At 45.3% G+C, this 24,377-nt stretch overlaps 1 protein-coding gene across 1 annotated transcript; it reads left to right on the top strand.

The window, feature by feature from the left end:
- The first annotated feature begins 21,364 nt into the window (after window positions 1-21,364).
- Window positions 21,365-23,744, top strand: LOC110531677. Its single transcript, XM_021614998.2, has 6 exons — window positions 21,365-21,468; window positions 21,608-21,976; window positions 22,139-22,483; window positions 22,758-22,889; window positions 23,061-23,095; window positions 23,410-23,744. The coding sequence occupies exons 1-6, from the start codon at window positions 21,426-21,428 to the stop codon at window positions 23,548-23,550; spliced, it is 1,065 nt and encodes a 354-aa protein (XP_021470673.2). The 5' UTR covers window positions 21,365-21,425; the 3' UTR covers window positions 23,551-23,744.
- Window positions 23,745-24,377: the final 633 nt, after the last annotated feature.

Raw genomic sequence — 24,377 nt, 5'->3', positions numbered from 1 at the left:
AACAATAAAACAGATTCATGAGCGCTATGTTATTGTATTAGCTTTGTTATTGTAACTGTAGCTACTAATAAATTAAATGTATTGCTTCTCTGCCATGTGATCAGATGAATAAAACATTTAACAATAATCAAGACAAAGGAAGTTGAATGTATTTATTTTGGCCTTACTCCGGCATCTTTAAGTTGTAGTGAAGAAGTGTTTTCCATTCTCATGCGACTAACACCGCCTCACACACACAGCAATCTATTCACAGGTACTCTGTGGTGTGTGATGAACACAAGATGAGGAAGTCGCCAAGGCTTTGTTAGGGCCTGCTGGTCTATTGTACACAAGACACATGTCTCTCTTTCTCTCTGCTCTTTACTCCCTCTCTCTCTTTTTCTCTCTTTCTGTGGTTTTCAGCCGGATGTCTCAGAACTCTTACTTCTCTCATACTGTAGGCTATACTACCTACACTTCAAGATGACCATTTCAGCAACAGTAAACCAACTGTTTTCATAAGGCAGCTTATCTATACATAGTCGATGGAAATGTGTGAAACTCAATTAGCTATGTATTAGGTCATTTGAAGTAGAGATCAGTAGAGTATTCTCGATCAGTGTGATGTTAGGCCAATAGAACCGTGGACCTACTAAATGACAATATCATGGGAGGGCATTCTATCCATCTATTTTACTGAGTGTAAATCCTGAATGAGAGATCACTAAAAGAAGACTACTGTATTGTTGTAATGAACACGATGGAGAATGAGAGCTGGTTTCAAGCGCAGAGCGCAGCAGGAGTTTAATGTAAAGGACCACAGGACGAGGCAGGTAGCTGGGTCCAGGGACAGGAAGCAGGTCATACACAGGGCGTCCAAAAGGCAACAGTACAGGCAGGGAACAGGCTAGAAGCGTCGCCGAGAGATCAGGCATTAGGTTAATAACAGGAAATCAGATACAGGCAGGGAATAGGCAAAAGGTGTCGTTAGTGAGGCAGGCAAAAACTATCATACACGGGATGTGTAGATGATGGGAAAAACAGAGCTTCGAGGAGAAGTGTGTCAAAAATACCTCACAAAGATGGGGTGCAAAGAACTGAACTAAATAGTGTGTAATAATGACATACAGGTGTGTGAACAAGTGATCAGAATTCAGGTGATTGGGATCAGGTGTATGAGAGTGTGAGTTGGAAGCAGACGTTACAATTGTGTTTGCTATGTTTTCCCGATATACAGTGGGGAGAACAAGTATTTGATACACTGCCGATTTTGCAGGTTTTCCTACTTACAAAGCATGTCGAGGTCTGTCATTTTTATCATAGGTACACTTCAACTGTGAGAGACGGAATCTAAAACAAAAATCCAGAAAATCACATTGTATGATTTTAAGTAATTAATTTGCATTTTATTGCATGACATAAGTATTTGATATATCAGAAAAGCAGAACTTAATATTTGGTACAGAAACATTTGTTTGCAATAACAGAGATCATACGTTTCCTGCAGTTCTTGACCAGGTTTGCTCACACTGCAGCAGGGATTTTGGCCCACTCCTCCCTACAGACCTTCTCCAGATCCTTCAGGTTTTGGGGCTGTCGCTGGGCAAAATGGACTTAGTGTTTGGCAATGGGACCAAGCTGGACATCAAGGGTAGGTGATACATCTTACATTTTTGTTTATATCTATTGAATAATCTACAGTGTAAAACTGCATACAGTACTAGTTATTTAGAACATATGAGAAAACATGCAATCCTCCATATAGTTACTATGCTTCTAGCACAATATTTATTTTCACAGACAATGGTGCAGAACCTTTTCTGTTGGTGTATTGCCTGAGCACATCATTGGGTCTCTCATTTATCCTGATTACTGTCCTTGGCATCATCATGTACAATATGAACAAGAGAAAGTGTCTGCAGTGTAGAGGTAAGTGAAGTCCGTACCTAATAAATGAATGATGTATGTAGCAGGTTAATTACTTCATAGAAGTTGCTCTTCTTTGATATCACCAGATGTATCTCTTATGGAAGATGGAGTTGTATCTTTTTTTTATCTATGTTTCTTTTCAGGACCCGTCTCTCAGACAAGAGGTCCAGCAGTCTCTTCTTCAGATGCAGGGGTAAGCAGAATTCCAAATGTTGTATTACCATGAAATGTTACAAATAACATATAATAACATTCTCCCTCCATTTTATAATTGTTCTTCACAGGCTCAAGATGCAGACAGTCTCCATTATGTAGCTCTGAATCTAAAAACAAGAAGAATAGGTCTCGAAGACAGAGAAGCAACATGGTGTCACACCCTGACCTTAGTTTGCTTTGTATGTTCTGTGTTTTGTTTGGTCAGGGTGTGATCTGAGTGGGCATTCTATGTTGGATGTCTTGTTTGTCTGTTTCTGTGTTTGGGCCTGATATTGTCCTCAATCAGAGGCAGGTGTTAGTCATTGTCTCTGATTGGGAGCCATATTTAGGTAGCCTGTTTTGTGTTGGGTTTGGTGGGTGATTGTTCCTGTCTTTGTGTTTGTTACACCAGATAGGGCTGTTTTCAGTTTTTCACATTTCTTGTTTTGTATATTGTTCATTTATCATCTTCATTAAAGATGTATCACAATAACCACGCTGCGTTTTGGTCCGCCTCTCCTTCAACAGAAGAATCCCGTGACAGAATCACCAAGCGGCGTGGTAACGGGCAACAGCAACAGCGATGTCAGGATTTCGGGACATGGGAGCAGAATCTGGACTACACAACTTGGGAGGAGATAGACAGATGGGCGGTCGACCCAGGGAGAGTGCCGGAGCCCGCCTGGGATTCGATGGAGCAGTGCGAGGAAGGTTACAGGAGAATGAGGTTGGCGAAGCGAACACGGCTGGCAAGGAAGCCCGAGAGGCAGCCCCAAAAATGTATTGGGGGGGAGCACACAGGAAGTATGGCGAAGCCAGGTAGGAGACCTGAGCCAACTTCCTTTGCTTACCGGAGGGCGAGAGAGACCGGGCAGGCACCGTGTTATGCTGTGGAGCGCACGGTGTCCCCAGTGCCGGTGCATAGCCCGGTGCGGTACATAACAGCTCATTCCAGAGGCGCCAGAGCTCCTCAGTCCAGCGCTGCCAGAGCCTTCCTCTCCAGCGTCGCCGGAGCTACCCGTCTGCCCAGCGCCATCAGAGTCGCCCGTCTGCCCAGCGCCATCAGAGTCGCCCGTCTGCCCAGCGCCATCAGAGTCGCCCGTCTGCCCAGCGCCGCCTGAGCCGCCCGTCTGCCCAGCGCCGCCTGAGCCGCCCGTCTGCCCAGCGCCGCCTGAGCCGCCCGTCTGCCCAGCGCCGCCTGAGCCGCCCGTCTGCCCAGCGCCGCCTGAGCCGCCCGTCTGCCCAGCGCCGCCTGAGCCGCCCGTCTGCCCAGCGCCGCCTGAGCCGCCCGTCTGCCCAGCGCCGCCTGAGCCGCCCGTCTGCCCAGCGCCGCCTGAGCCGCCCGTCTGCCCAGCGCCGCCTGAGCCGCCCGTCTGCCCAGCGCCGCCTGAGCCGCCCGTCTGCCCAGCGCCGCCTGAGCCGCCCGTCTGCCCAGCGCCGCCTGAGCCGCCCGTCTGCCCAGCGCCGCCTGAGCCGCCCGTCTGCCCAGCACCGCCTGAGCCGCCCGTCTGCCCAGCGCCGCCTGAGCCGCCCTTCTGCCCAGCGCCGCCAGTGCCGCCAGTCTGCAAGGAGCCGCCAGTGCCGCCAGTCTGCAAGGATCTGCCGGGGCCGCCAGTCTGCCAGGATCTGCCAGAGCCGCCAGTCAGCCAGGATCTGCCAGAGCCGCCATTCAGCCAGGATCTGCCAGAGCAGCCAGTCAGCCAGGTTCTGCCAGAGCCGCCAGTCAGCCAGGATCTGCCAGAGTCGTCAGCCAGTACCGAGCTGCCCCTCTGTCCTGAGCTGCCCCTCTGTCCCGAGCTGCCCCTCTGTCCCGAGCTGCCCCTCAGTCCAGTGGGTTCATTTAGAAGGGTCGCCGTGGTTAGGAGGCCACGGAAGCGGACAATGGGGTGGACTAAGACTATGGTGAAGTGGGGGCCACGTCCAGCACCAGAGCCGCCACCGCGGACAGATGCCCCCCTCCCAGACCCTCCCCAATAGGTTCAGGTTTTGCGGCCGGAGTCCGCACCTTGGGGGGGGGGGGGGGGGGGGGGCTTGTTTTGTATATTGTTCATTTATCATCTTCATTAAAGATGTATCACAATAACCATGCTGCGTTTTGGTCCGCCTCTCCTTCAACAGAAGAATCCCGTGACACATGGAGGAAGAGACGGTGTACTCTGGGATCAGACAGTAGAACTGGATAATTGAAAAAAAATAGCTTTTTATTAACTCTTTTATTTAAATTATTAGCAGTATTACTGTGACTAATAATTACTGTAGCTACTTAAAGGGGAAGTTCATCCATAACACTTCTGGGCACTTTATAACACTTTCCTGGTCATTTTGAGATGAGTTGCTTTAGTATATTTACCAATGTATTTAGTTATTTTCATATTGAAATCCAGGAGTAGATTAATGTCTGCCACGAATGCAAAATATAAAGAAAACAATCAGCAGGACAGGATAACGTCACCATTATAGTAGCAAGCCAAATACACCACGAGCTAGTTCAGCGAATGGCAAACAAATAGCGTTGTAAATGTAGTGACACTTTTGTAGTGACTGCAGGGGTTAGCAACTTTGCTTGCAATCTACCTCGAGTGGTTGGAGCTTTCTGGTCCATGGTGGAAAGACGGTGGGAACAGAACCCAGTTTCAACCAGTCCCAAAGTGATCAAAGCGATCACTGCACACAGATAACGCAGCTGGTGAATCACTTCAGGCTTTGTATCGACACCAAAATCAGAATGTCGGATGTCCTGTAGCCATAACTGAAACAACCCACTGGGAAAAAAATGAATGAATCAACATTGTTTCCACATTAGTTCAACCAAAAAAATCGATCAAATCGAATCGAATCAAATGTTATTTGTCACATACACAGCAGATGTTATTGCGAGTGTAGCGAAATGCTTGTGCTTCTTGTTCTGACAGTGCAGCAATATCTATAAAGTAATCTAACAATTCCACAACTACCTAATACACTCAAATCTAAGTAAAGGGATGGATTAAGAATATGTACATATAAATATATGAATGTGCAATGACCGAGCGGCGTATGGAAGATGCAATAGATGGTATAAAGTACAGTATATACATATGGGATAAGTAATGTAAGACATATAAACATCATTATTAAAGTGGCATTAATAAAGTGACTGGTGATCCATATCCATGTGTTAGAGTGGCCGATGATTTCATGTCTGTATGTAGGCAGCTTAATAAAGTGACTGGTGATCCATATCCATGTGTTAGAGTGGCCGATGATTTCATGTCTGTATGTAGGCAGCAGCCTCTCTGTGTCAGTGATGGCTGTTTAACAGTCCGATGGCTTTGAGATCGAAGCTATTTTTCAGTCTCTCGATCCCAGCTTTGATGCACCTGTACTGACCTCGCCTTCTGGATGGTAGCGGGGTAAACAGGCTAGGGGGGTTGTTGTCCTTCATGATCCTTTTGGCCTTCCTGTGACATCAGGTGGTGCAGGTGTCCTGATGTGTTGTGCAGACCACACCACCTTCTGGAGAGCCCTGCGTTTGTGGCTGGTGCAGTTGCCGTACCGGGCAGTGATACCGCCCGATAGGATGGTCTCAATTGTGCATCTGTAAAAGTTTGTGATGGTTTTAGGTGACAAGACACATTTCCTCAGCCTCCTGAGGTTGAAGAGGCGCTGTTGCGCCTTCTTCACCACACTGTCTGTGTGGGTGGACCATTTCAGTTTGTCCGTGATGTGTACGCAGAGGAACTTTATTAAATTGTTCCACCTTCTCCACTGCTGTCCTGTTGATGTGGATAGAGGGGTGCTCCCTCTGCTGTTTCCTGAAGTCCGCAATCATCTCCTTTGTTTTGTTGACGTTGAGTGAGAGGTCGTTTTCCTGACACCAAACTCTGAGTGCTCTCACCTCCTCCCTATAGGCTGTCTCATCGTTGTTGGTGATCAAGCCAACTTGATGAACAAGTTGGAGGTGTGCATGGAGATGTGAATTCTGATTGGATTTGCAAAAAGTAATTACTGTAAAGGCTTTTTTTCATCCAAACTTTTAACGTAAATGCAATAAAATGGTGACCTTTTTTATTGAATTCACGTTAGCTGAAAACTTAACCAAATCAAAACTAGATGTTGAACTGACATCTGTACCAGTGGGAAAGCTCTATGTATGAAATATGAAAATATACAGGATATGTGTACCTGACGGACATTATTGCACACAGGTACAATGCACCTCGTTTTGAACAGATATTCTGCCTACTTACTTCCCTAAAGTTAATCAGCAACTATTCGCCTAATACTTTACTTTAGAGATTGGAAACCACTACTAACTGCGAGCCTACCTACTAGCTATCATCTTTTCGTTTTTGTTGCTGTCATCCTGACTTCCTTCCTTGAAGACCAATAGTAAGACGCTCCTTCGTTCCGCCTCCTGTAATTATCAATCTTAGAACCATAATAGTATCAACATATTACAGACAATATGGAAGACCTTTACGCTAGCACAAAGTAGGTCTTTGTGTTGTTATACTTTTTAGAAAAAAGACACATTCATTTGGCAATTCAATGCCGAAACACCAATTCTTGTTTATGTAACGGTAAATACACATCGTTTTTCATGCATTTTAAGTAATTTCTGAAATGTATTATTTTGATTTAATAACACAGAAATATCAACACTCAAGCAATGGACCTACAAACTGTCTGGGGTACTGACAAACTTCCAGGAACATGTTAAATGACTCAGACCATTACTGATAAGTATTACGAATGATGCCTTGTGTCAGCCAATCATCAACACCATATATTTAAAAAAAGTAATGACGACCACCACGTAGTTGTTTGAAGTCTCTAACAAGACCCGGATCCAGAATGTCCCAGGCTGGCACCCACGCTGGCTCCTCGGGACCGTAGCCCTCCCAGTCCACCAGGTACTGCAGGGTCCCGCAGACCCGACGAGCCTCCAACAGATGCAGGACCGTGTAGGCCGGGCGGCCATCCATCCAGTCAAGAAGGCGGAGGAGTACAGTGCCTTGCAAAAGTATTCACCCCCTTGCCATTTTTCCTATTTTGTTGCATTACAAACGGTAATTTAAATGGATTTTTATTTGGATTTCATGCAATGGACATACACAAAATAGCCCAAATTGATGAAGAAAAGAACGGAAAAGTGGTGCATGCATATGTATTCACCCTCTTTGCTATGAAGCCCCTAAATAAGATCTGGTGCAAACAATTACCTTTAGAAGTCACATAATTAGCTAAATAAAGTCCATCTGTGTGCAATCTAAGTTTCACATGATCTGTCACATGATCTCAGTATATATATACACCTGTTCTGAAAGGCCCCAGAGTCTGTAACTTCACTAAGCAAGGGGCACCACCAAGCAAGCGGCACTATGAAGACCAAGAAGCTCTCCAAACAGGTCGGCAACAAAGTTGTGGAGAAGTACCAATCAGGGTTGGGTTATAAAAAAATATCAGAAAGTTTTAACTTCCCATGGAGCACCATTAAATCCATTATTAAAAACTGGAAAGAATATGGCACCACAACAAACCTGCCAAGAGAGGACCGCCCACCAAAACTCACAGACCAGGCAAGGGGGGCATTAATCAGAGAGGCAACAAAGAAAACAAAGATAACCCTGAAGAAGCTGCAAAGCTCCACAGCGGAGATTGGAGTATCTGTCCATCGAACCACTTTAAGCCGTACAATCCACAGAGTTGGCCGAACAGTGGCCAGAAAAATATAAGTTAACATGTTTGGTGTTCACCAGAAGGCATGTGGAAGACTCCCTAAACATATGGAAGAAGTTACTCTGGTCAGATGAGACTAAAATTGAGAGCTTTTTGGCCATCAAGGAAAACACTATGTCTGGCACAAATACAACACATTTCATCACCCCGAGAACACCATCCCCACAGTGAAGTATGGTGGTGGCAGCATCATGCTGTGAGGATGTTTTTCATTTTTGAAGGGACTGGGAAACTGGGTTGGCACTAAATACAGGGAGATTCTTGAGGGAAATCTGTTTCAGTCTTCCAGAAATTTGAGACTGGGACCGAAGTTCACCTTCCAGCAGGACAATGACCCTAAGCATTCTGTTAAAGCAACACTTGAGTGGTTTAAGGGGAAACATTTAAATGTCTTGGAATGGCCAAGTCAAAGCCTGGTCTGAGGTCTGTCAATCCAATTGAGAATCTGTGGTATGACTTAAAGATTGCTGTACATAAGTGGAACACATCCAACTTGAAGGAGCTGGAGCATTTTTGCCTTGAAGAATGGGCAAAAATCCCAGTGGCTAGATGTGCCAAGCGTATAGAGACATACCCCAAGAGACTTACAGCTATAATTGCTGCAAAACGTGTCTCTACAAAATGGACTGATCCTTACCAGCTTGAGATGGGAGACATGAAAGGACGAACAGACCTTCATGGACCTGGGAAGCTGGAGACGATAGGTGACCGGGTTGATGCAACTCAGGATCTTTTAGCAAGGAGCACCTTTAAGGGAAGATCACGGGTGTATTGCCATACCCGTTGACCCGGCCGGAGGAGCCGAAGAGGTCTTCTGTGCCGGTTTGCCTGATGTTGGTGTTGGGGAGAGGAGCGGAGCGGAGCATTGAACGTCTCGGCTGATGGCACCCCCGATTCAGCCTCTTGTTCAGGAAACGGGGGGGGACCCGAACTGACACTCACACGGCAACAGTCCAGTGGACGAGTTCGGCCCACTCAGTTTGCCGATTCGACTGAAGGTGGAACCTTGAGGACCGATGCCCCCAACAGGGAACAGAAGGCCTTCCAATACCATGCAACAAACTGGGACACGTGATCTGAGACAATTTCTTGGGGAAGTCTGTGTAGTCGAAAGACATTGATAATCATGAGATCAGTGGTCTCCATCGCTGAAGGCAACTTGGGTAAGGCGATGAAATGGGCTGCCTTAGAGAACTCATCGACGACCACCAGGATAGTGGTAAGACGTTGAGATGGAGGTAACCCTGTGATAAAGTTTACAGACAGATGAGACCAGGGCCAGCTGGGGATGGGCAGAGGTTGGAGCAACCCGGCAAGTCACTGACGTGAAGACTTGATTAGGACACAGATGGAACAAGCAGCAACAAAGGATCTCACATCATCATTTTGGGCACCAGAATTTCCGCCTCAAGAACTTCAGTGTCCGATTAACCCCCAAATGCCCAGTTAATTTAGAGGAGGGTCCCTATTGTAGTACTCGGGACCGGGCTGATCGCGGAACATAAAGTCTGTTAGTGGGTCCCATGCTGGGGTCAGGTTCTCGGGTCTGGGCTTTTCAGATTGTAGTCTCAATACTACATATCACAGGGGCCACGATGTGTGAGCTGGGGATGATGGGCTTGGAGTCCCTCTTCTCATTAGAGACATTGTGTTTTGGTGGGAAAGGGAATCTGCCTTCTGATTCTTGGATTCTGGGCGATAGGTTAGTGTGGAATCCAACCTGTTAATAAAACAGAGCCCACCTAGCCTGGAGAGCATTCAACCTCTTGGCTTCTTGAATAGAGACCAAGTTCTTTTGGTCCGTCCAGATCACGAAAGGATGAGGTTCCCCCTCCAACCAGTGTCTCCTCCCCTCAAAAGTCCACTTAACTGCCAAGAATTCCCGGTTGCCAATATCGTAGTTGCGTTCTGCTGGTGAGAACCGCTTGGAGAGAAAGGTGCATGGGTGTAGTTTTTTGACCTCTTTCCGCTGTGAAAGGAACGTCCCTGCTCCGGTGTCCAAGGTGTCCACCACTACCACAAAGGGACAAGTCAGATCAGGATAAATGAGGATGGGTTCAGAAGTGAATCATCCCTTGAGCTCCATGAATGCCCTGTCAGCCTCGGGAATCCAGCAAAGTTTAGGATAAAATGCCTGTAAAAATTGGCAAACCGGAGGTTCCCCTGGACTTTCTTGAGTGAGGCGGTAAGGGGCCTGTTGGGCCATCGCCTCAATTTTTACAGGGTCCATTCGGTGGGCTTGGGGTGCTCAGGAAACCGAAATAATGGAGAGGTGTCAAAAGGGCACTGTCTCACCTGTTCCCGGATCCGGTTGTCAACCCTGATTTCCAGCGTTATCAGGGACTCAAGGTCCTCTCCCAGTTCCAGAGCAACCAGTTCGTATTTGATGGAGTTAGACAGACCCTGGTGGAAAGAGGTAACCAGTGCCTCTGTATTCCACCCACACTTGGTGGCGAGGGTGCGGAGCTCAATGGCGAAGTCAGCCACTGGTCTGGCCCCTTGGCGGAGGTTGAACAGTCGGCCGGACTCTTCTCATCCTCCGACTGTGTGTTCGTAGACTCATCACAGCTCGGCAGTTAAGGCTACTATGGATCTGCAAGATTGGGGCTGCTGTTCCCACACCAACGTTGCACACCAGGGCCTTGCCTGAGAATAGAGAGATGATGTAGGCGATCATGGCCCAATCGGTGTGGAACGAGGAGGACTGTAGCTTGAACACAAGAGAACACTGAGTGAGGAACCCCTTGCATCCTCCCGGGTGCCGTCATACGCTCATTCCGGATCACATTCCGGATCTGGGTGATCTCTGCTGGGTCCATGTTGTGGCAGAATCTTGCTGTGACATGGTAAGGTAGGACCAGGTGTAGAGGAGAGACCAGACGGGTGATCGCTGGTTAAGGATAAACACAATACTTTACTGAGAAACGGTAGCCGTAGGATCACAGTACACTTGAAACACAATGAGTCTCAAACTCACTCAGGAAACGAGTGAGTTTGGTAAACAATTCAAGCTTCTGCAAAGGACCACAGAAAACACACCTCTTTTAACAGGGACACACCTGAGTCCAATAAAAGTCTCTAGGGCAGTCTCTGCCGCACTCTGGTGCCAGGAGGAACCGTGACATAATGTTAATTTGCTGAAGCATTATGACTCAGTGACACAATGTTAGGGATTAAGTGAGCTGGGCTTTGGTCATTGATAAGTAATTGTCACAACGCAGCCTTAAAACCCGGTGAAAGTAACCAGGAACCCAAATAAGATATCATATTTGGCAATAAATGTTACACCCACAGAGCTGCAATAATCTCACAGCCAGATATGGAGGGTTAAAGTCTGCTGAAACATGTAATACTACAATTTAGGGAGGGCAGAGGGGCAGATATTATGGGGAGTTTGTTGTTGTCAAGCAGTTACCCAATCAGTTCTTTAAAATCCTAATCTGCCCAATGAACTATGATAGATTCAATTTCCTGATGCTGGTTTAAAATGTTTGTGAGCAGCTTATGGATGTCTTGTACTCTGTACTCTGAGACAATTCTCACCATTGAACTGCCCAATACAATGGCTGGAGAAGGGAATGGAGAAATCCGTCCATTTCTACCGATCAAACAATTCGTTGACATGGGCCCACGGGAAGCAGGATAGCTTATGCCTGCTGCTCCCGGCGATAGGTCCAGATCTCCCACAGCAGTCAGATCCAGAGAGAGGAAAAGGAGCCAAACTTGACCACGAAGCCACTGCATTCAGCATAGTTGGAGTCAGCACCGCAGTCGCAGACAGAAGCAATCCCAGCGATGAAGGTGCTGGTAGATCAGGCACCAGTGCAGCGAAGCAATTCCTCATGTCAATCTCTCATAATAAACACAGCTTCTGCAGCGCTGGAAATGTGCTGGAAATGTTTGTTAGCTATTCCAGGAAAGAGCGGGCTCCAATGCAAACTGGCTAGCAACCTAGCTGGTTAGTTGGTAGCAGGTGTTGACACAAACACTTCTGAACTAAATAAAAATAAAACAAAGTAAAACAACAGGCCAAAGCAAGAGGTCGAGGCGCAGGAGGTATCTGAGTTTGTGACACCTACCCAAGATGCACCTGCACATTCAATTACTCACTAAACCCTACACCACTATTCGTAACTGGTTGGTTTAAATAAACTGAATTACTCTACTGTTCTCTCGCCACTATTGACCACTGTTTGTAGCTGGTTGGTATTATTTTGTCTATTGCCTCAATTTACCAGTCACAGCTATCTGTAGCTGTTTGATTTCTTTAGACTCACACAGGTTGCCAGACTGTCACAGATCCCTCCGTAACATTCATTGCGCACACCTGGCCCCTATTCCCAGTGATTGGTAGTTGTATAAGTGTGTCCTTGGTTTACCATTGTCCTGTCGATTATTGTTACAATGTCCGTTGGTGTGTGTGAGTACCTGTGCTGTGAGTGTTGGGCTTTATTGCCCTTGTGTATTGCACAGATTATTATGGGTCTCGTCCCATGTGTTAATCATTGTGCATGTGTGTTACTTATTCGAGGTACTCCTCGCTTTTTTGTTTTGGGTTTCTACCCTGTGTTTGTTATGTGTTTGTCTGGTCTTAGTTGAGTTGAGTTGAGTTTATTTTTATTTTTACAGGGACAGTGCACATTAATCAACGTTTCAGTAAAAGTGCCGGTTTTAGCCAGCCGGCTAATTTTCAACCGCAGTCCCTGGGCGGGTTATTAAAAACAATTACAATATAGACAATAGCAGCATAGAACAAGCAAGACATAGCAACATAGGACAAGCAAGACATAGGACAAGCAAGACGTAGCATACAGACAGAGCAACATAAAACAAAAGCAGCAAGACAAAATTCATAAAAGCAACAAAGTGTTTCCACACCTCACAAGCTACAGACAACAGACAACATGGAAAGCGGCAACACACAGCTAGGGACCATGTTCACAAATCTGATTGACCTTTAGCCATGTCTTCAAGCATTTTGTGAAAGTGTGATATGTGGTGCAGTTATGTGTGTCTGATGGCAGTGTATTCCAGACATGGGAAGCTCTCACAGAGAATGCAGAAATACTAAAGGTGCTTTTCCTTAAGGGAACTATACAGTCACCTCTCATGGCAGACCTTGTGGATCTGCTGCCATATGTCTGGGTTTTCTGTTTAACAAAAATATTGAGTGGAGGGGGAGCCAGGCCATTAAGGATCTTGAATACAAGACATGCGTCGGTGTATTGCACAAGATTTTCCCAACTCAAGAGCTCATGCTTTCTAAGAATGTGACAATGATGATGGCTATTGGGCTTCCTATCAAGCACTTTGAGAGCCTGTTTGTAGACAGACTGAATAGGTTTTAATGTTGTACAGCAAGCTTGGGCCCAACTAGTCAAGCAGTATGTTAAGTGGGGGAGTATCATAGTTTCGAAGTACAGTTTTGCTACCTCTGTAGTCAAACAATTTCGTATAAATCGGAAATTGGCTAGGTTGAATTTGGTTATTTGAATTACTTTTTTCACATGCTTTTTAAAAGAGAGGTTGGAATCAAGTATGATGCCAAGGTACTTAAAATCGGATACCACCTGGAGCTTCTCCCCTGACACATAGACATCTGGCTCAGTAGCATCTGTTGCCCTCTTTGTGAAGAACATGCAAACAGTTTTTTTCACATTGAGATGCAAACACGAGTCACTGAGCCACTTTGTAACCTGGACCATTACAGTAGTGAGTTCTTGTGCAGCTTGTTGTTTGCTCTTTGCATGCACATATATCACTGTATCATCTGCATACATTTGAACTTCAGACCCAGTACAGACAGAAGGCAGATCATTAATGTACAGGCTGAACAGGAGGGCCCCAGTATTGACCCTTGGGGCATGCCCACATCATAGCTACGAGTGGGCGACAGCTCATTGCTCACTCTGACACACTGAGTTCTGCCTTCAAGGTATGATTTCATCCATCTCAAGGCATCAGGGGAAAAGTTGAACTTGGACAATTTTGTGATGAGAATCTCATGGTTAACAGTATCAAAAGCCTTCCTTAGGTCCAGAAACACAGCCCCCACAACACCCCCTTTGTCCATCTTGGACTTCACATTTTCCAGAAGAAAGCAGTTGGCCGTTTCTTTGGAGTGTTTCGCTCTGAAGCCAAACTGCATGGAGTGTAATGTGAAGGGGCTGTTGTTGAGGTGGGCAATCAGTTGTTCTGCTACACACTTTTCAACAACCTTTGACACCACAGGTAGTATACTAATGGGCCTGTAGTTACTCACGTCAGCAGGGTCGCCTGATTTAAAGATGGCCGTTATTATGGCCGACTTCCATACCCTTGGAAACACACCGAGACCAATAGATGTGTTGGTGACCTTAGTAATGCGGCCAATGAGTGACTCTTTGTAGTTTTTAAGAAAGGTAGAGTCCATCCCAAACACATCTTTGGCTTTAGAGTTCTTTAGTGAGCTAATCACCTTGTTCACCTTTGACTCAGAAACCTCCCTTATGATGAAGACAGGTTGAGTGTCATTCACTAGCACTGGGCCCAGGAAACAAGTGGAGGGGTTCTGTGTCAGTGCCCTGACAGAGTCAATAAAGTAGGAATTGAAGGCTATTGCTATTTCGACTGCATCCTGTGTTAGATTGTTATTCACCATGATTTCGAGTCTTTTTGCAGTGTTACTATGGTCTTTCCCTGTTAACTTTTTTAGATTCTCCCATATCAATTTAGAATTTCCCTTTGCTTCACCAATTATGTTAATAAAGAAGTTTGCCTTGGCCTGTCTAATTTCTTTCATCACCGTATTTCTCAACATGGTAAACCTACGTCTGTCATGCTCTAATTTAGATTTTAGGGCTATTTTTAGAGCATAATCTCGTTCTTTCATCAATTTCCAGATTTCTCCATTTAGCCAAGGAAGAGTGCTCTTTTGGCCAGGTTTGGATTTGATTTTCTTTAGGAAGCCATTTATTGTAGTCTGGATTGTGGATAGAAAAACCTGACTATCAGCTTCCACGTCTGTATAGGACAAGAGATCATTCCAGTTTATTCCCTTAATTGCTTTTTCAAAATAGTTTAATTCACTCTTAGGTATTCTGAGTTGATCCGGCTTTCTAACAGTAGAGGTTAAACCTGCTCTTAGACAGCTTTCTGGCTATAAGTGTCAGATTATGATCAGATAGCCCAGTAACCATATTGAATGATTTAGTCACTCTCTCTGGTTTATTACTGAACACCAAATCAATCTGTGTTTTAGAGCAACAAGTCACCCTGGTTGGCCCTTTAACTAGCTGTGTAAGGTCAAAGGTATTAGTGATTCGTTTGAGGGTTTTCCTATAACACTTGTCTTCATAATTAATGTTAAAATCTCCCATTAAGATGACCTCTTTCCCAAAATCACATTCCCTAAGCATGGTATTAAACTGATCAAAATACACACTTTTGGTGGAAGACATTTGGGGAGACAGTGTAACGTTCAGGCCGATACATTCTAGTTCATTATCACATGACCACTCAATTTGTTTACATCGGATATGTTCTTTAATGTAAATCATCACACCCCCTCCTCTTCCTTCAATCCTGTCTCTCCTGAAAACATTGTAGCCAGGCACAATCAAAGCAGCATATGGAGAGTGTTTATGGAGCCATGTCTCTGAGAGGCAGAGAAAGTCAAGGTTGGAGTCTGTGAGTAGATGTTGAATTTGATCACTTTTTGGAATGACACTACGAATGTTCAAGTGCCCCCCTAGTAGTCCCTTGGGCTTAGCTCGTGGGTCCCAGATGACTCGAGAGTGATTGACACATTGAAAAAAGTTAAATTTTCTGTGTTTTCTGACGGCTGGGTTTAGGCCGTTTTGTTTTGTTTTGATTAGGGGCAGTTCGGTAGCGCAATTAACAATCCCTCCCGCCTGCACTGGATGCGGTCCCTGTGCCTTTACATGGCATGCCTTAAATTGGGTACAATAACACTTACGTATTCCTGCGTCTGTCTCCAGCATCCTTGATACCAATGTGACACAGACAGTTTTACCGTTTCTGCCAGGCGATGATGGATTCCTGTGATGCCACGGTGAGTGCCATTCCTGCCTGGGCAAAGCTCACCTCATGCAGGATATTGATAACACATGCAATGAGTGTTGGATATACCAAAGGAAGAGAGTATTAAACTGTCTAGGTTTGTTGAACAAACAGCCCAGGCTAATGCTACACAGCCCACCACCCCTTTCAGAGGCATAGAACGTGAACTTGTTCAGCAGCCACCGGTCAGAGCCTTGAGTTAGCCAAGAAACAAGCGCCCCCTCCTGAGGAGAAGAGCACTGATATTGTCACCCACCTGGTGCTGCTAGCTGCTGTACAATCTCTTACTAAGAGGATGGATGACTATGAATCCCGTCGCCCTGTTACTGATGTATCACTAGCTATAATGCTCCCCCGTCAGATTTGGAGGATGACGCATAGTGTGACCCTGACATGTTCTCTCTTCTTGCTCACAATTTCCTAACCCAACAGGATGAGCAAACCCACAGCATTGCAGACTCTGGCAATCGGCCATCTTCGGTTCCTAACCAGAATGTGGAGTCAAACGCAGAGGACAGCGATGCAGGTGACAGCTTCAGGTAGGGCTGTGGCGGTCATTCAATTGTGTCAGCCGGTTATTGTCATGAAAATGACTGCCGGTCTCACGGTAATTGACCATTAATTAACATAAGGTTTATCATCTGGTATGACGGCTGCATGGTCCCATGGTGTACTATTGCTTGTACAGATGAACATGGTACCTTCAGGCGTTTGGAAATTGTTCCAAAGGATGAACCAGACGTCTCTGATTTCTTTTGATTTTCCCATGATGTCAAGCAAAGAGGCACTGAGTTTCAAGGTAGGCCTTGAAATACATCCACAGGTACACCTCCAATTGACTCAAATGATGTAAATCAGAAGCTTCTAAAGCCATGACATCATTTTCTGGAATTTTCCAAGCTGTTTAAAGGCACAGTCAGCTTAGTGTATGTAAACGTCTGACCCACTGGAATTGTGATACAGTAAAATAATCTGTCTGTAAACAATTGTTGGAAAAATTACTTGTGTCAGGACATCTACTTAGTGCATATCTGACTTGCCAAGACTACAGTTTGTTAACAAGACATTTGTGGAGTGGTTGAAAAACTCATTTTTATGACTACAACCTAAGTGTAAACTTCCGACTTCAACTGTATTTCACCCCATGCATCCACCGCTGGTTGAGGAGCATGCTCTCGCTGCACACTCGTGCCCCTCTGCACGCTCAAGAAAGGAATAAAGGAGAGAGAGGAGGATATGGAAACACATTGTGGTTTTCTGTATAGATAAGTTAATGTTTCACACAATTAATTATGAAAATATTTAAAAAATCACTAATTTACTAAAGACATCTTAATTAAATCAGTTTCGTTTGATGTTTTTCTGCAATGCGTAATATGCAGGGGGCTATGTATTGTATAACAGCACAATTATCCTTTTAATTCAGTTTTTTTCAGGCTTGCATAAACTCTAATATGTTTATTGGGGTTTTGACTTAATCTTCAACTTAGAAAGCGCTGTCCATTTCGTTGTGTTATGCTTTGAAACAACATCCACAACAACCATGTTTTGCACTGTTTCCTCAAATTGATCATCACATTGAGGTGTTTTAAAAGCATTATACAGTTTTGATGGGATTTTGTTTGATGGGATTTTGATGTCAGAGTTGTAAGAGGGACAATAAAGCCATGAGTACCAGGCCGTTAGGACCTGAGTGCCAGGCCATTATGACTCATGACTGCCGGTGTGGCAGTAATATGGTCACCGCAACAGCCCAAGAGTAGGGTCCAGAGTAGTAGTAGGGCTACAGATCTCAGCTCCCACTCCTACTGCAGGGATCTGGGTCGGGGTTTCTCAGGAACATCATCTCACTGATATCCCTGCAGCAGAGGACTACTCTCAAAAGCTCAGAAGATCAGGGAACTCTGCCATGGCACCCTCTTCAGTTCAACCCAGGCTGTAAACAGCTCATCAAGATGAATTACGTTCCCCAGACTGGATGGGTTACATGACTCCCGTTGAACAATACATGGCAGTCTTAAACCGGAGCACGTAACCCCCAAGCAGCGCTGCCTTTGGAAGGCGTGTGACAAAACTGACCAGCTGGTGTGCCACACTTACAATGTTGCAGATCGTGCAGCCTGAATGGGAAATGCCTTAGCCATTCTCTTGGATGCCCTATGGAAGACAATGAGCTCAGAGGACCAGGAGTCCAGTTTTGGAATCAGTTCATCAACCTAACAGTCCTAACAAGCCAGATCTTCCACCCCAAATTTCAGGAGGTTCTTGACAAGGCAGAACACTCATGTGTTACTAGAGAGACCTTCCAGCACAGTTCCCTGCCGCCACAACAGACCCAATGGTCAAGACAGGAGTCGTGGTCTTGAGGCAGGTGTCCAAACTCAGATCCCCGCCCACCTGACAGCGGCTCCAGGCAACCAGCTCCATACCTTCTCTTGTCCTGTGCCTTATAAGAAGCGTCCCCCCAAGGGCCGAGGACGAAAGGGTGGTCAGGCCTCGGGGTGCGGGGCCGGCCATCGACAGCCCACCTCAGCATCCTCTTGGCTGCTGGGGAAGGGGTGGTGTAAGACCCCTGGATACTGGCAACAGTATCCAAAGGTACAGGCTCCAATTTCGACGGCCTCCCCTTCCCTTTTCAGTCGTCTCAATGACCAAGGTCACAGACCTGAACCAAAGCCAGAGTTTACACAACAATCTTCACAACATATTTTCTAGTTCCCAAGAAGGACGGGGGCTATCGTCCCATCCTCTACCTCAGATGCTTGAAATGTTGTCTGAAGGCACTGCCTTTCAAGATGTTGCACACGACCCACATCTTTCAGTCCATAAAACCAGGAGTGGTTCACTTCTCTAGACCTCAAGGACGCCTACTTTCATATCCCGATATGGCCAGATCACTGACCCCTCCTGTGATTCGCATTTTTTTGGACAGGCCTACCAGTTCAACATCCTACCATTTGGCCTGTCCCTGGCCAAATGGTTCACACGTTTTGTCTCAGAAGCTCTGGCTCCTCACTAATTAGCAGGACTGAAGATACTCACCTACTTGGAGGACTGTCTGATTTGTGCTCCATCTCACAGGTGTCTGATAATGGAGACCGAGAGGATGATGTCTCACATCTAGCACCTGGCCATAAAAGTGAACTTGGATAAGAGCAATCTGAAGCGCAGACAGCAGACTGCTTTCGTGGGTCTATCTCTCAATTCCCTAACCATGACAGCGTCCCTCACCCCAAGATCCTGAACCTCCTTGATTGTTTCCGCCTCGGCAAACATCTTGTTGCTCCACTGTTTCAAAGCCTTTTAGGGATGATAACAGCAGCAACGACCATGGTTCCGCTAGGCCTCAGAGCCCCGAGATGGTTCAATGCATTCTACCTTCACCCCAAAACAGACAAAAGGGTGAAGCTCAAAGTGACGAACACGTGCCTTCTGACACTCCGTCCCTGGAGAGAAAGGATTCTCTTAACTCAGGGGGTTCCTCTGGGGAATCTCCCTTTCAGGAGGACTGTAGTAATGACAGACTCCTCCCTGACAGGCTGGGGGCCTGTCAAGGAAGGCAAGTAGGTGAGAAGGGTGTGGGAGCCCCCTTGGCGCTCTGAACACATCAATGTGTTAGAGCTCAAAGCTGTTCACCTTAAGCTCATAGCCCTTCTCCCTCACATTCTGGACATACATGTGCTTGTGAGAACAGACAACACCTCCACGGTGTATCACATAAATCACTAAAGGGGCACGAGATCACTGCGTTGCCTTCAGGTGGGCTCTACCCCGCTTGGCTTCCCTCAGGACCATCCATGTGCGGGGTGTTACAAACCATGCTACACACCTCCACTCCAGGTCCTCTTCCAGGGGTGTGGCGCCTCCACCAGATTTGGTCTAGATTTGGGAATTCCCAGGTGGACCTGTTTGCCTCACAAGAGACCACCCACTGCCAGATGTGGTTTTCTCTGAGGGGTTTAGGGGGCAATCTTGGCTGGATGCTCTGTCCCAAGAGTGGCCGGAAGGGTTGATGTACGCTTCCCCCCCCCATTGCCTCTGATCTCACAGGGTCAAGCACTGACACCACAGGGTCCTACAAGTAGCGTCAAGATGGCCAGGTGACCTTGGTTCTCTGAGCTCCTTCAGGTGGTGTGGGGATCCCCTGGACCCTCTTCCAACCAGGTCAGACCTCCTGTCGCAGTTGGACCGCCAGATTTGGCCTCCCAACCCAGCTTCCCTTCAGCTGTGGGTATGGCGAATAACTGTTGTGGGTATGGCGAGTCCATCTCTCAGGAGCTAGACGCAGCTATTCATGACTCTCTAAGAAATGTGAGTGTCCCATCCACCCGCTCACTTTATGTTCTCAGATGGAGCATATTCCCCTCTCAGTGTGACGCTAGACAGACCCAGTTACCAGCCCTGTCTTTCTTCTCCGATTTCTCCAGTTCCATCTGGACATGGGCAAGACAGTCACCACTACTAAAGTGTACATGGCCTTCATTTCAGCTTCTCATGACCTAGTGGATGGCCACAAGCTGAGCAGTCGCCCCCTTGTGTCGTAGTTTCTGAAGGGTGTCTGCAAGCTACACCTGGGCCGCGTTCTGCGTCCCCCTGATGAATTGCTTAAAAATCATACAATGTGATTTCTGGATTTTTGTTTTAGATTCCGTCTCTCACAGTTGAAGTGTACCTATGATAAAAATTACAGACCTCTACATGCTTTGTAAGTTGGAAAACCTGCAAAATCAGCAGTGTATCAAATACTTGTTCTCCCCACTGTGTGTTGAAGAGGGTGTGGCTTAAGCTGCATCGCTCTCGCTCTCGCTCTCACTGTTTCTCTCTTTCTGTGGTTTTCAGCCGGATATCTCAGAACTCTTAGTTCTCTCATACTGTAGGCTATAATACTTGCACTTCAAGTTGACCATTTTAACAACAGTTAACCAACTCTGTTGATGAGGCAGCTGATGTATGTACATATATTGGACTGAAATATGTGAAAAAAATGTCATTTGACCTAGAGATCAGAAGTTCTTAGTCAAACACAACCCACAGTGTTAACTGTAACGTATCATTATCAACTAGGCCTAGAAGAATCTGTGTCATTAATAACAATATAATGAGAGGAATTTATATCCATCCAATTGAGTGTAAATCCTGAATGAGAGATCACTAAAAGAATACTACTGTATTGTGTTTGCTGTGTTTTTTCCATATATGTTTTTGGGGAGGTGAAGTGACTGTGTGGTGATAGAAGCCCTAGAGGATGAGAGTGTCATACCATCAAAGTCACTCACACTATGTGTCTCTTAGACAACAGTAGCTGCAGTAATAAAGAATATTTGATGCCAAACGTCAATGATTATATACCTATAAGTCCAGCTAGGAGACTCTGAACTGTAAAATACACAGTTAAAGACCATAGTCTCGAATGAGTCGTCAACAAATATGATGCGGTCCAGTTCGACCAATCACCTGTAACTCCATTGTTGAAGTGTTGTCTACATGGGTGGACTCTTTCCACTCAAGACCCAAGTTGTGAAGAGCTGACAACTTTAAAGATGATCGCACTGTGTCTAATATTTCCACTTCTCGTAGAGATGGGTAAGTCCATCTTTAATTATTCACTGCTTATGTGATGATTTGGAGACATAAGGTTTCCAATTACTATTTTATAGACACTTTGAGAATCCAAAGTTGTATTTGAGATATGTAACAGCTAATATATGTTTATGTTCTCTAGTTCATGGGGTAGCTGGGATTGAATCTTTATCCATACGTCAGGAGAGTGGTCTCAAGTCAGCCAAAATTGGAGACACAATGATTTTGCGTTGCTTCTATGAAGGCGACATGGCCATGCATTTCTCCTGGTACAAGCAAAACTTGGGAGATAAACTTCAGCTCTTCTCAACCGTTCATTATAAGTATGACAGGAATGCAACATTCTACCATGAGTTTAAGGATAACTCTCGTTTCTCAGTGCAAAATGGCCCAAAAAAGAATCACCTAAGGATCTCAGACATGCAACTCTCTGATTCCGGCACTTACTACTGTGGAAATGCTTATACCAATAGGGTGGAGTTTGGAAAAGGAGTTATTCTCATTGTAGAAGGTACGTAGAAAGTTTTTGTTTTAAATCTGAATTTACAGATATACGGTGTAAAAATGTGCTGTTATGTTAATCAGATGAGATCTTAATTTAACAAATTATAAATTAAAATACTCGCTACCGTGATAATCTAGAAATTAATGGGTTAGTTTAACTTTTTGTCAGGGTCCAGAAACATGCCTATACTCCAGCAATCTGTGTCTGAGTCAGTCCAGCCAGGAGACGTTGTGACTCTGAACTGTACAATACACACTGAGACCTGTGCTGGAGAACACCGTGTCTATTGGTTCAGACGTGGCTCAGGAGAATCCCCTCCAGGAATCATTTACAGCCATGGAGACAGGAGTGATCAGTGTGAGAAGAGCCCTGGGGCTGGGTCTCCTACACAGAGCTGTGTCTACAACCTCCCCAAGAGGAACCTCAGCCTCTCTGATGCTGGGACGTACTACTGTGCTGTGGCCTTATGTGGGGAGATACTGTTTGGGAACGGGACCAAGCTGGACATTCAAGGTAATTCCAATTTCCTCTGCCATACATTGCCACAAATACATTTTAATGTATGCCACATAGCTCAAAATGACTGCTTTTTGTTTCAACCAATTCATGCCCCTATAACACGGTAGCCTTAGTTTTAGTAGGACCTTTATTTTGGCACAATGTATTTAGTAAAAAGTGTTTGTCTCTACAATGGGGAATTTTACTTTGAAATTGACTAGTTTACTAGTATCATATTTTACCTAAGCGTTCATGAATACAATATGAATCTGCTGATACCTTTTCACAGTTCCAGAGCATTATTCTCCATTTGATCTAAGTCCTACTGTTCTTGCCTTGGTCGTGTCCAACATCGTTCTTGGGACAGTGACCCTTCTGCTTGCCTGGGCACTTTACAAGAATCTGAACAGACATCACAGAGGTAATTCTTTTACTTTATATCGTGTCTGTTTCATGTATATGTATAAAATGTCAAGTCTGTCTACGCCAATTTAATATCTAACTTATAAGCATTGTCGATTAACTACATGAGGTAGGAAAATGTATTGTCTTAAAAATAATAAATTTCCTTCCTCTGTTTCAATCTCCGAAGGGAGGAAAGAAGGTCCAACATCCCAGGGGAATCAGGTAAATTCAAAAAAGTTCATGAATATATTCTCAGTTTTTACATAAGTGTCTCTTTACAACTGTCCATTTAGGTTTCCTTACAACTAGTATTCAGCTTGGAAGTAATAGATCACTGTACTAGATGTAACTTTTCTTCGTGATGGTTGTTACTTATTTCCATGGACTTTCTCTCTGTCACTGTTCCACTGACTGCAAGGTCATTTAGTGGGTGTACAGTGTGTTTGACAGGTCTTCTCTAGAGGAGAAAATAACATGTCATATAGCAGTTCATACTAGCATCATAATGCATTTTGCCATGGTTTCACCTCTCACAGAATCAAGACGGTGACATGTTGAACTATGCTGCTGTGAGTTTCACTCCCAAGAAGAACTCTTCTCCCTCCGGAAGAACAAGAGGGAAGACCAGCAGAGAGGATGCAGTGTACTCTGAGGTCAGGTACCTTCAGCAGGAGTGAGAAACACAGTATCACCACTGTCACAAAGACTCCAAGCAGAACCAGTTTACTCTTTGTAATAAAAGGACTGTTAATAACTGAAATGTATGTCATTTTGACAATGTCTATATGTTAGAGTTATATGATTATCCTGTAATGCATTCAAACCTTTTACTCGTGCTTTTAATGAATAGAAATTCTCTGATAGAGGATCCCTTGTTCGCTGTATGTTTATGTTTTTTTTTATAATAATAAACTCTAATATTTGAACCCTTCATACATCTGTTTCCTCTGTAAAGTACATATTTGTTACCACAGGATTAAAGTCAATAGTAGTTCAGCTGAATGTGTGTCAGGCTCTATCAGTCAGAAACCCATCTTACACAATGAAAGGGTTACACAATGTAAAGATCGTTCTGACTCTACAGACCTCATACCTCAACTGACCATCCTACCAATCCTCGACTTCGGCGATATCATTTACAAAATAGCCTCCAATACCCTACTCAACAAATTGGATGCAGTCTATCACAGTGCCATCCGTTATGTGTCACCAAAGCCCCATATACTACCCACCATTGCGATCTGTACGCTCTCGTTGGCTGGCCCTCACTTCATACTCGTCGCCAAACTAACTGGCTCCATGTCATCTACAAGACCCTGCTAGGTAAAGTCCTCCCTTATCGCAGATCGCTGGTCACCATAGCATCACCCACCTGTAGCACGCGCTCCAGCAGGTATATCTCTCTGGTCACCCCCAAAACCAATTATTTCGTTGGTCGCCTCTCCTTCCAGTTCTCTGCTGCCAATGACTGGAACAAACTACAAAAATCTCTGAAACTGGAAAC

Source organism: Oncorhynchus mykiss, chromosome 9 (assembly GCF_013265735.2).
Source record: "Oncorhynchus mykiss isolate Arlee chromosome 9, USDA_OmykA_1.1, whole genome shotgun sequence".
NCBI lineage: Eukaryota > Metazoa > Chordata > Actinopteri > Salmoniformes > Salmonidae > Oncorhynchus > Oncorhynchus mykiss.
Note: the sequence above shows the minus strand (reverse complement) of the source record. Positions and strands in the feature narration are given on the sequence as shown.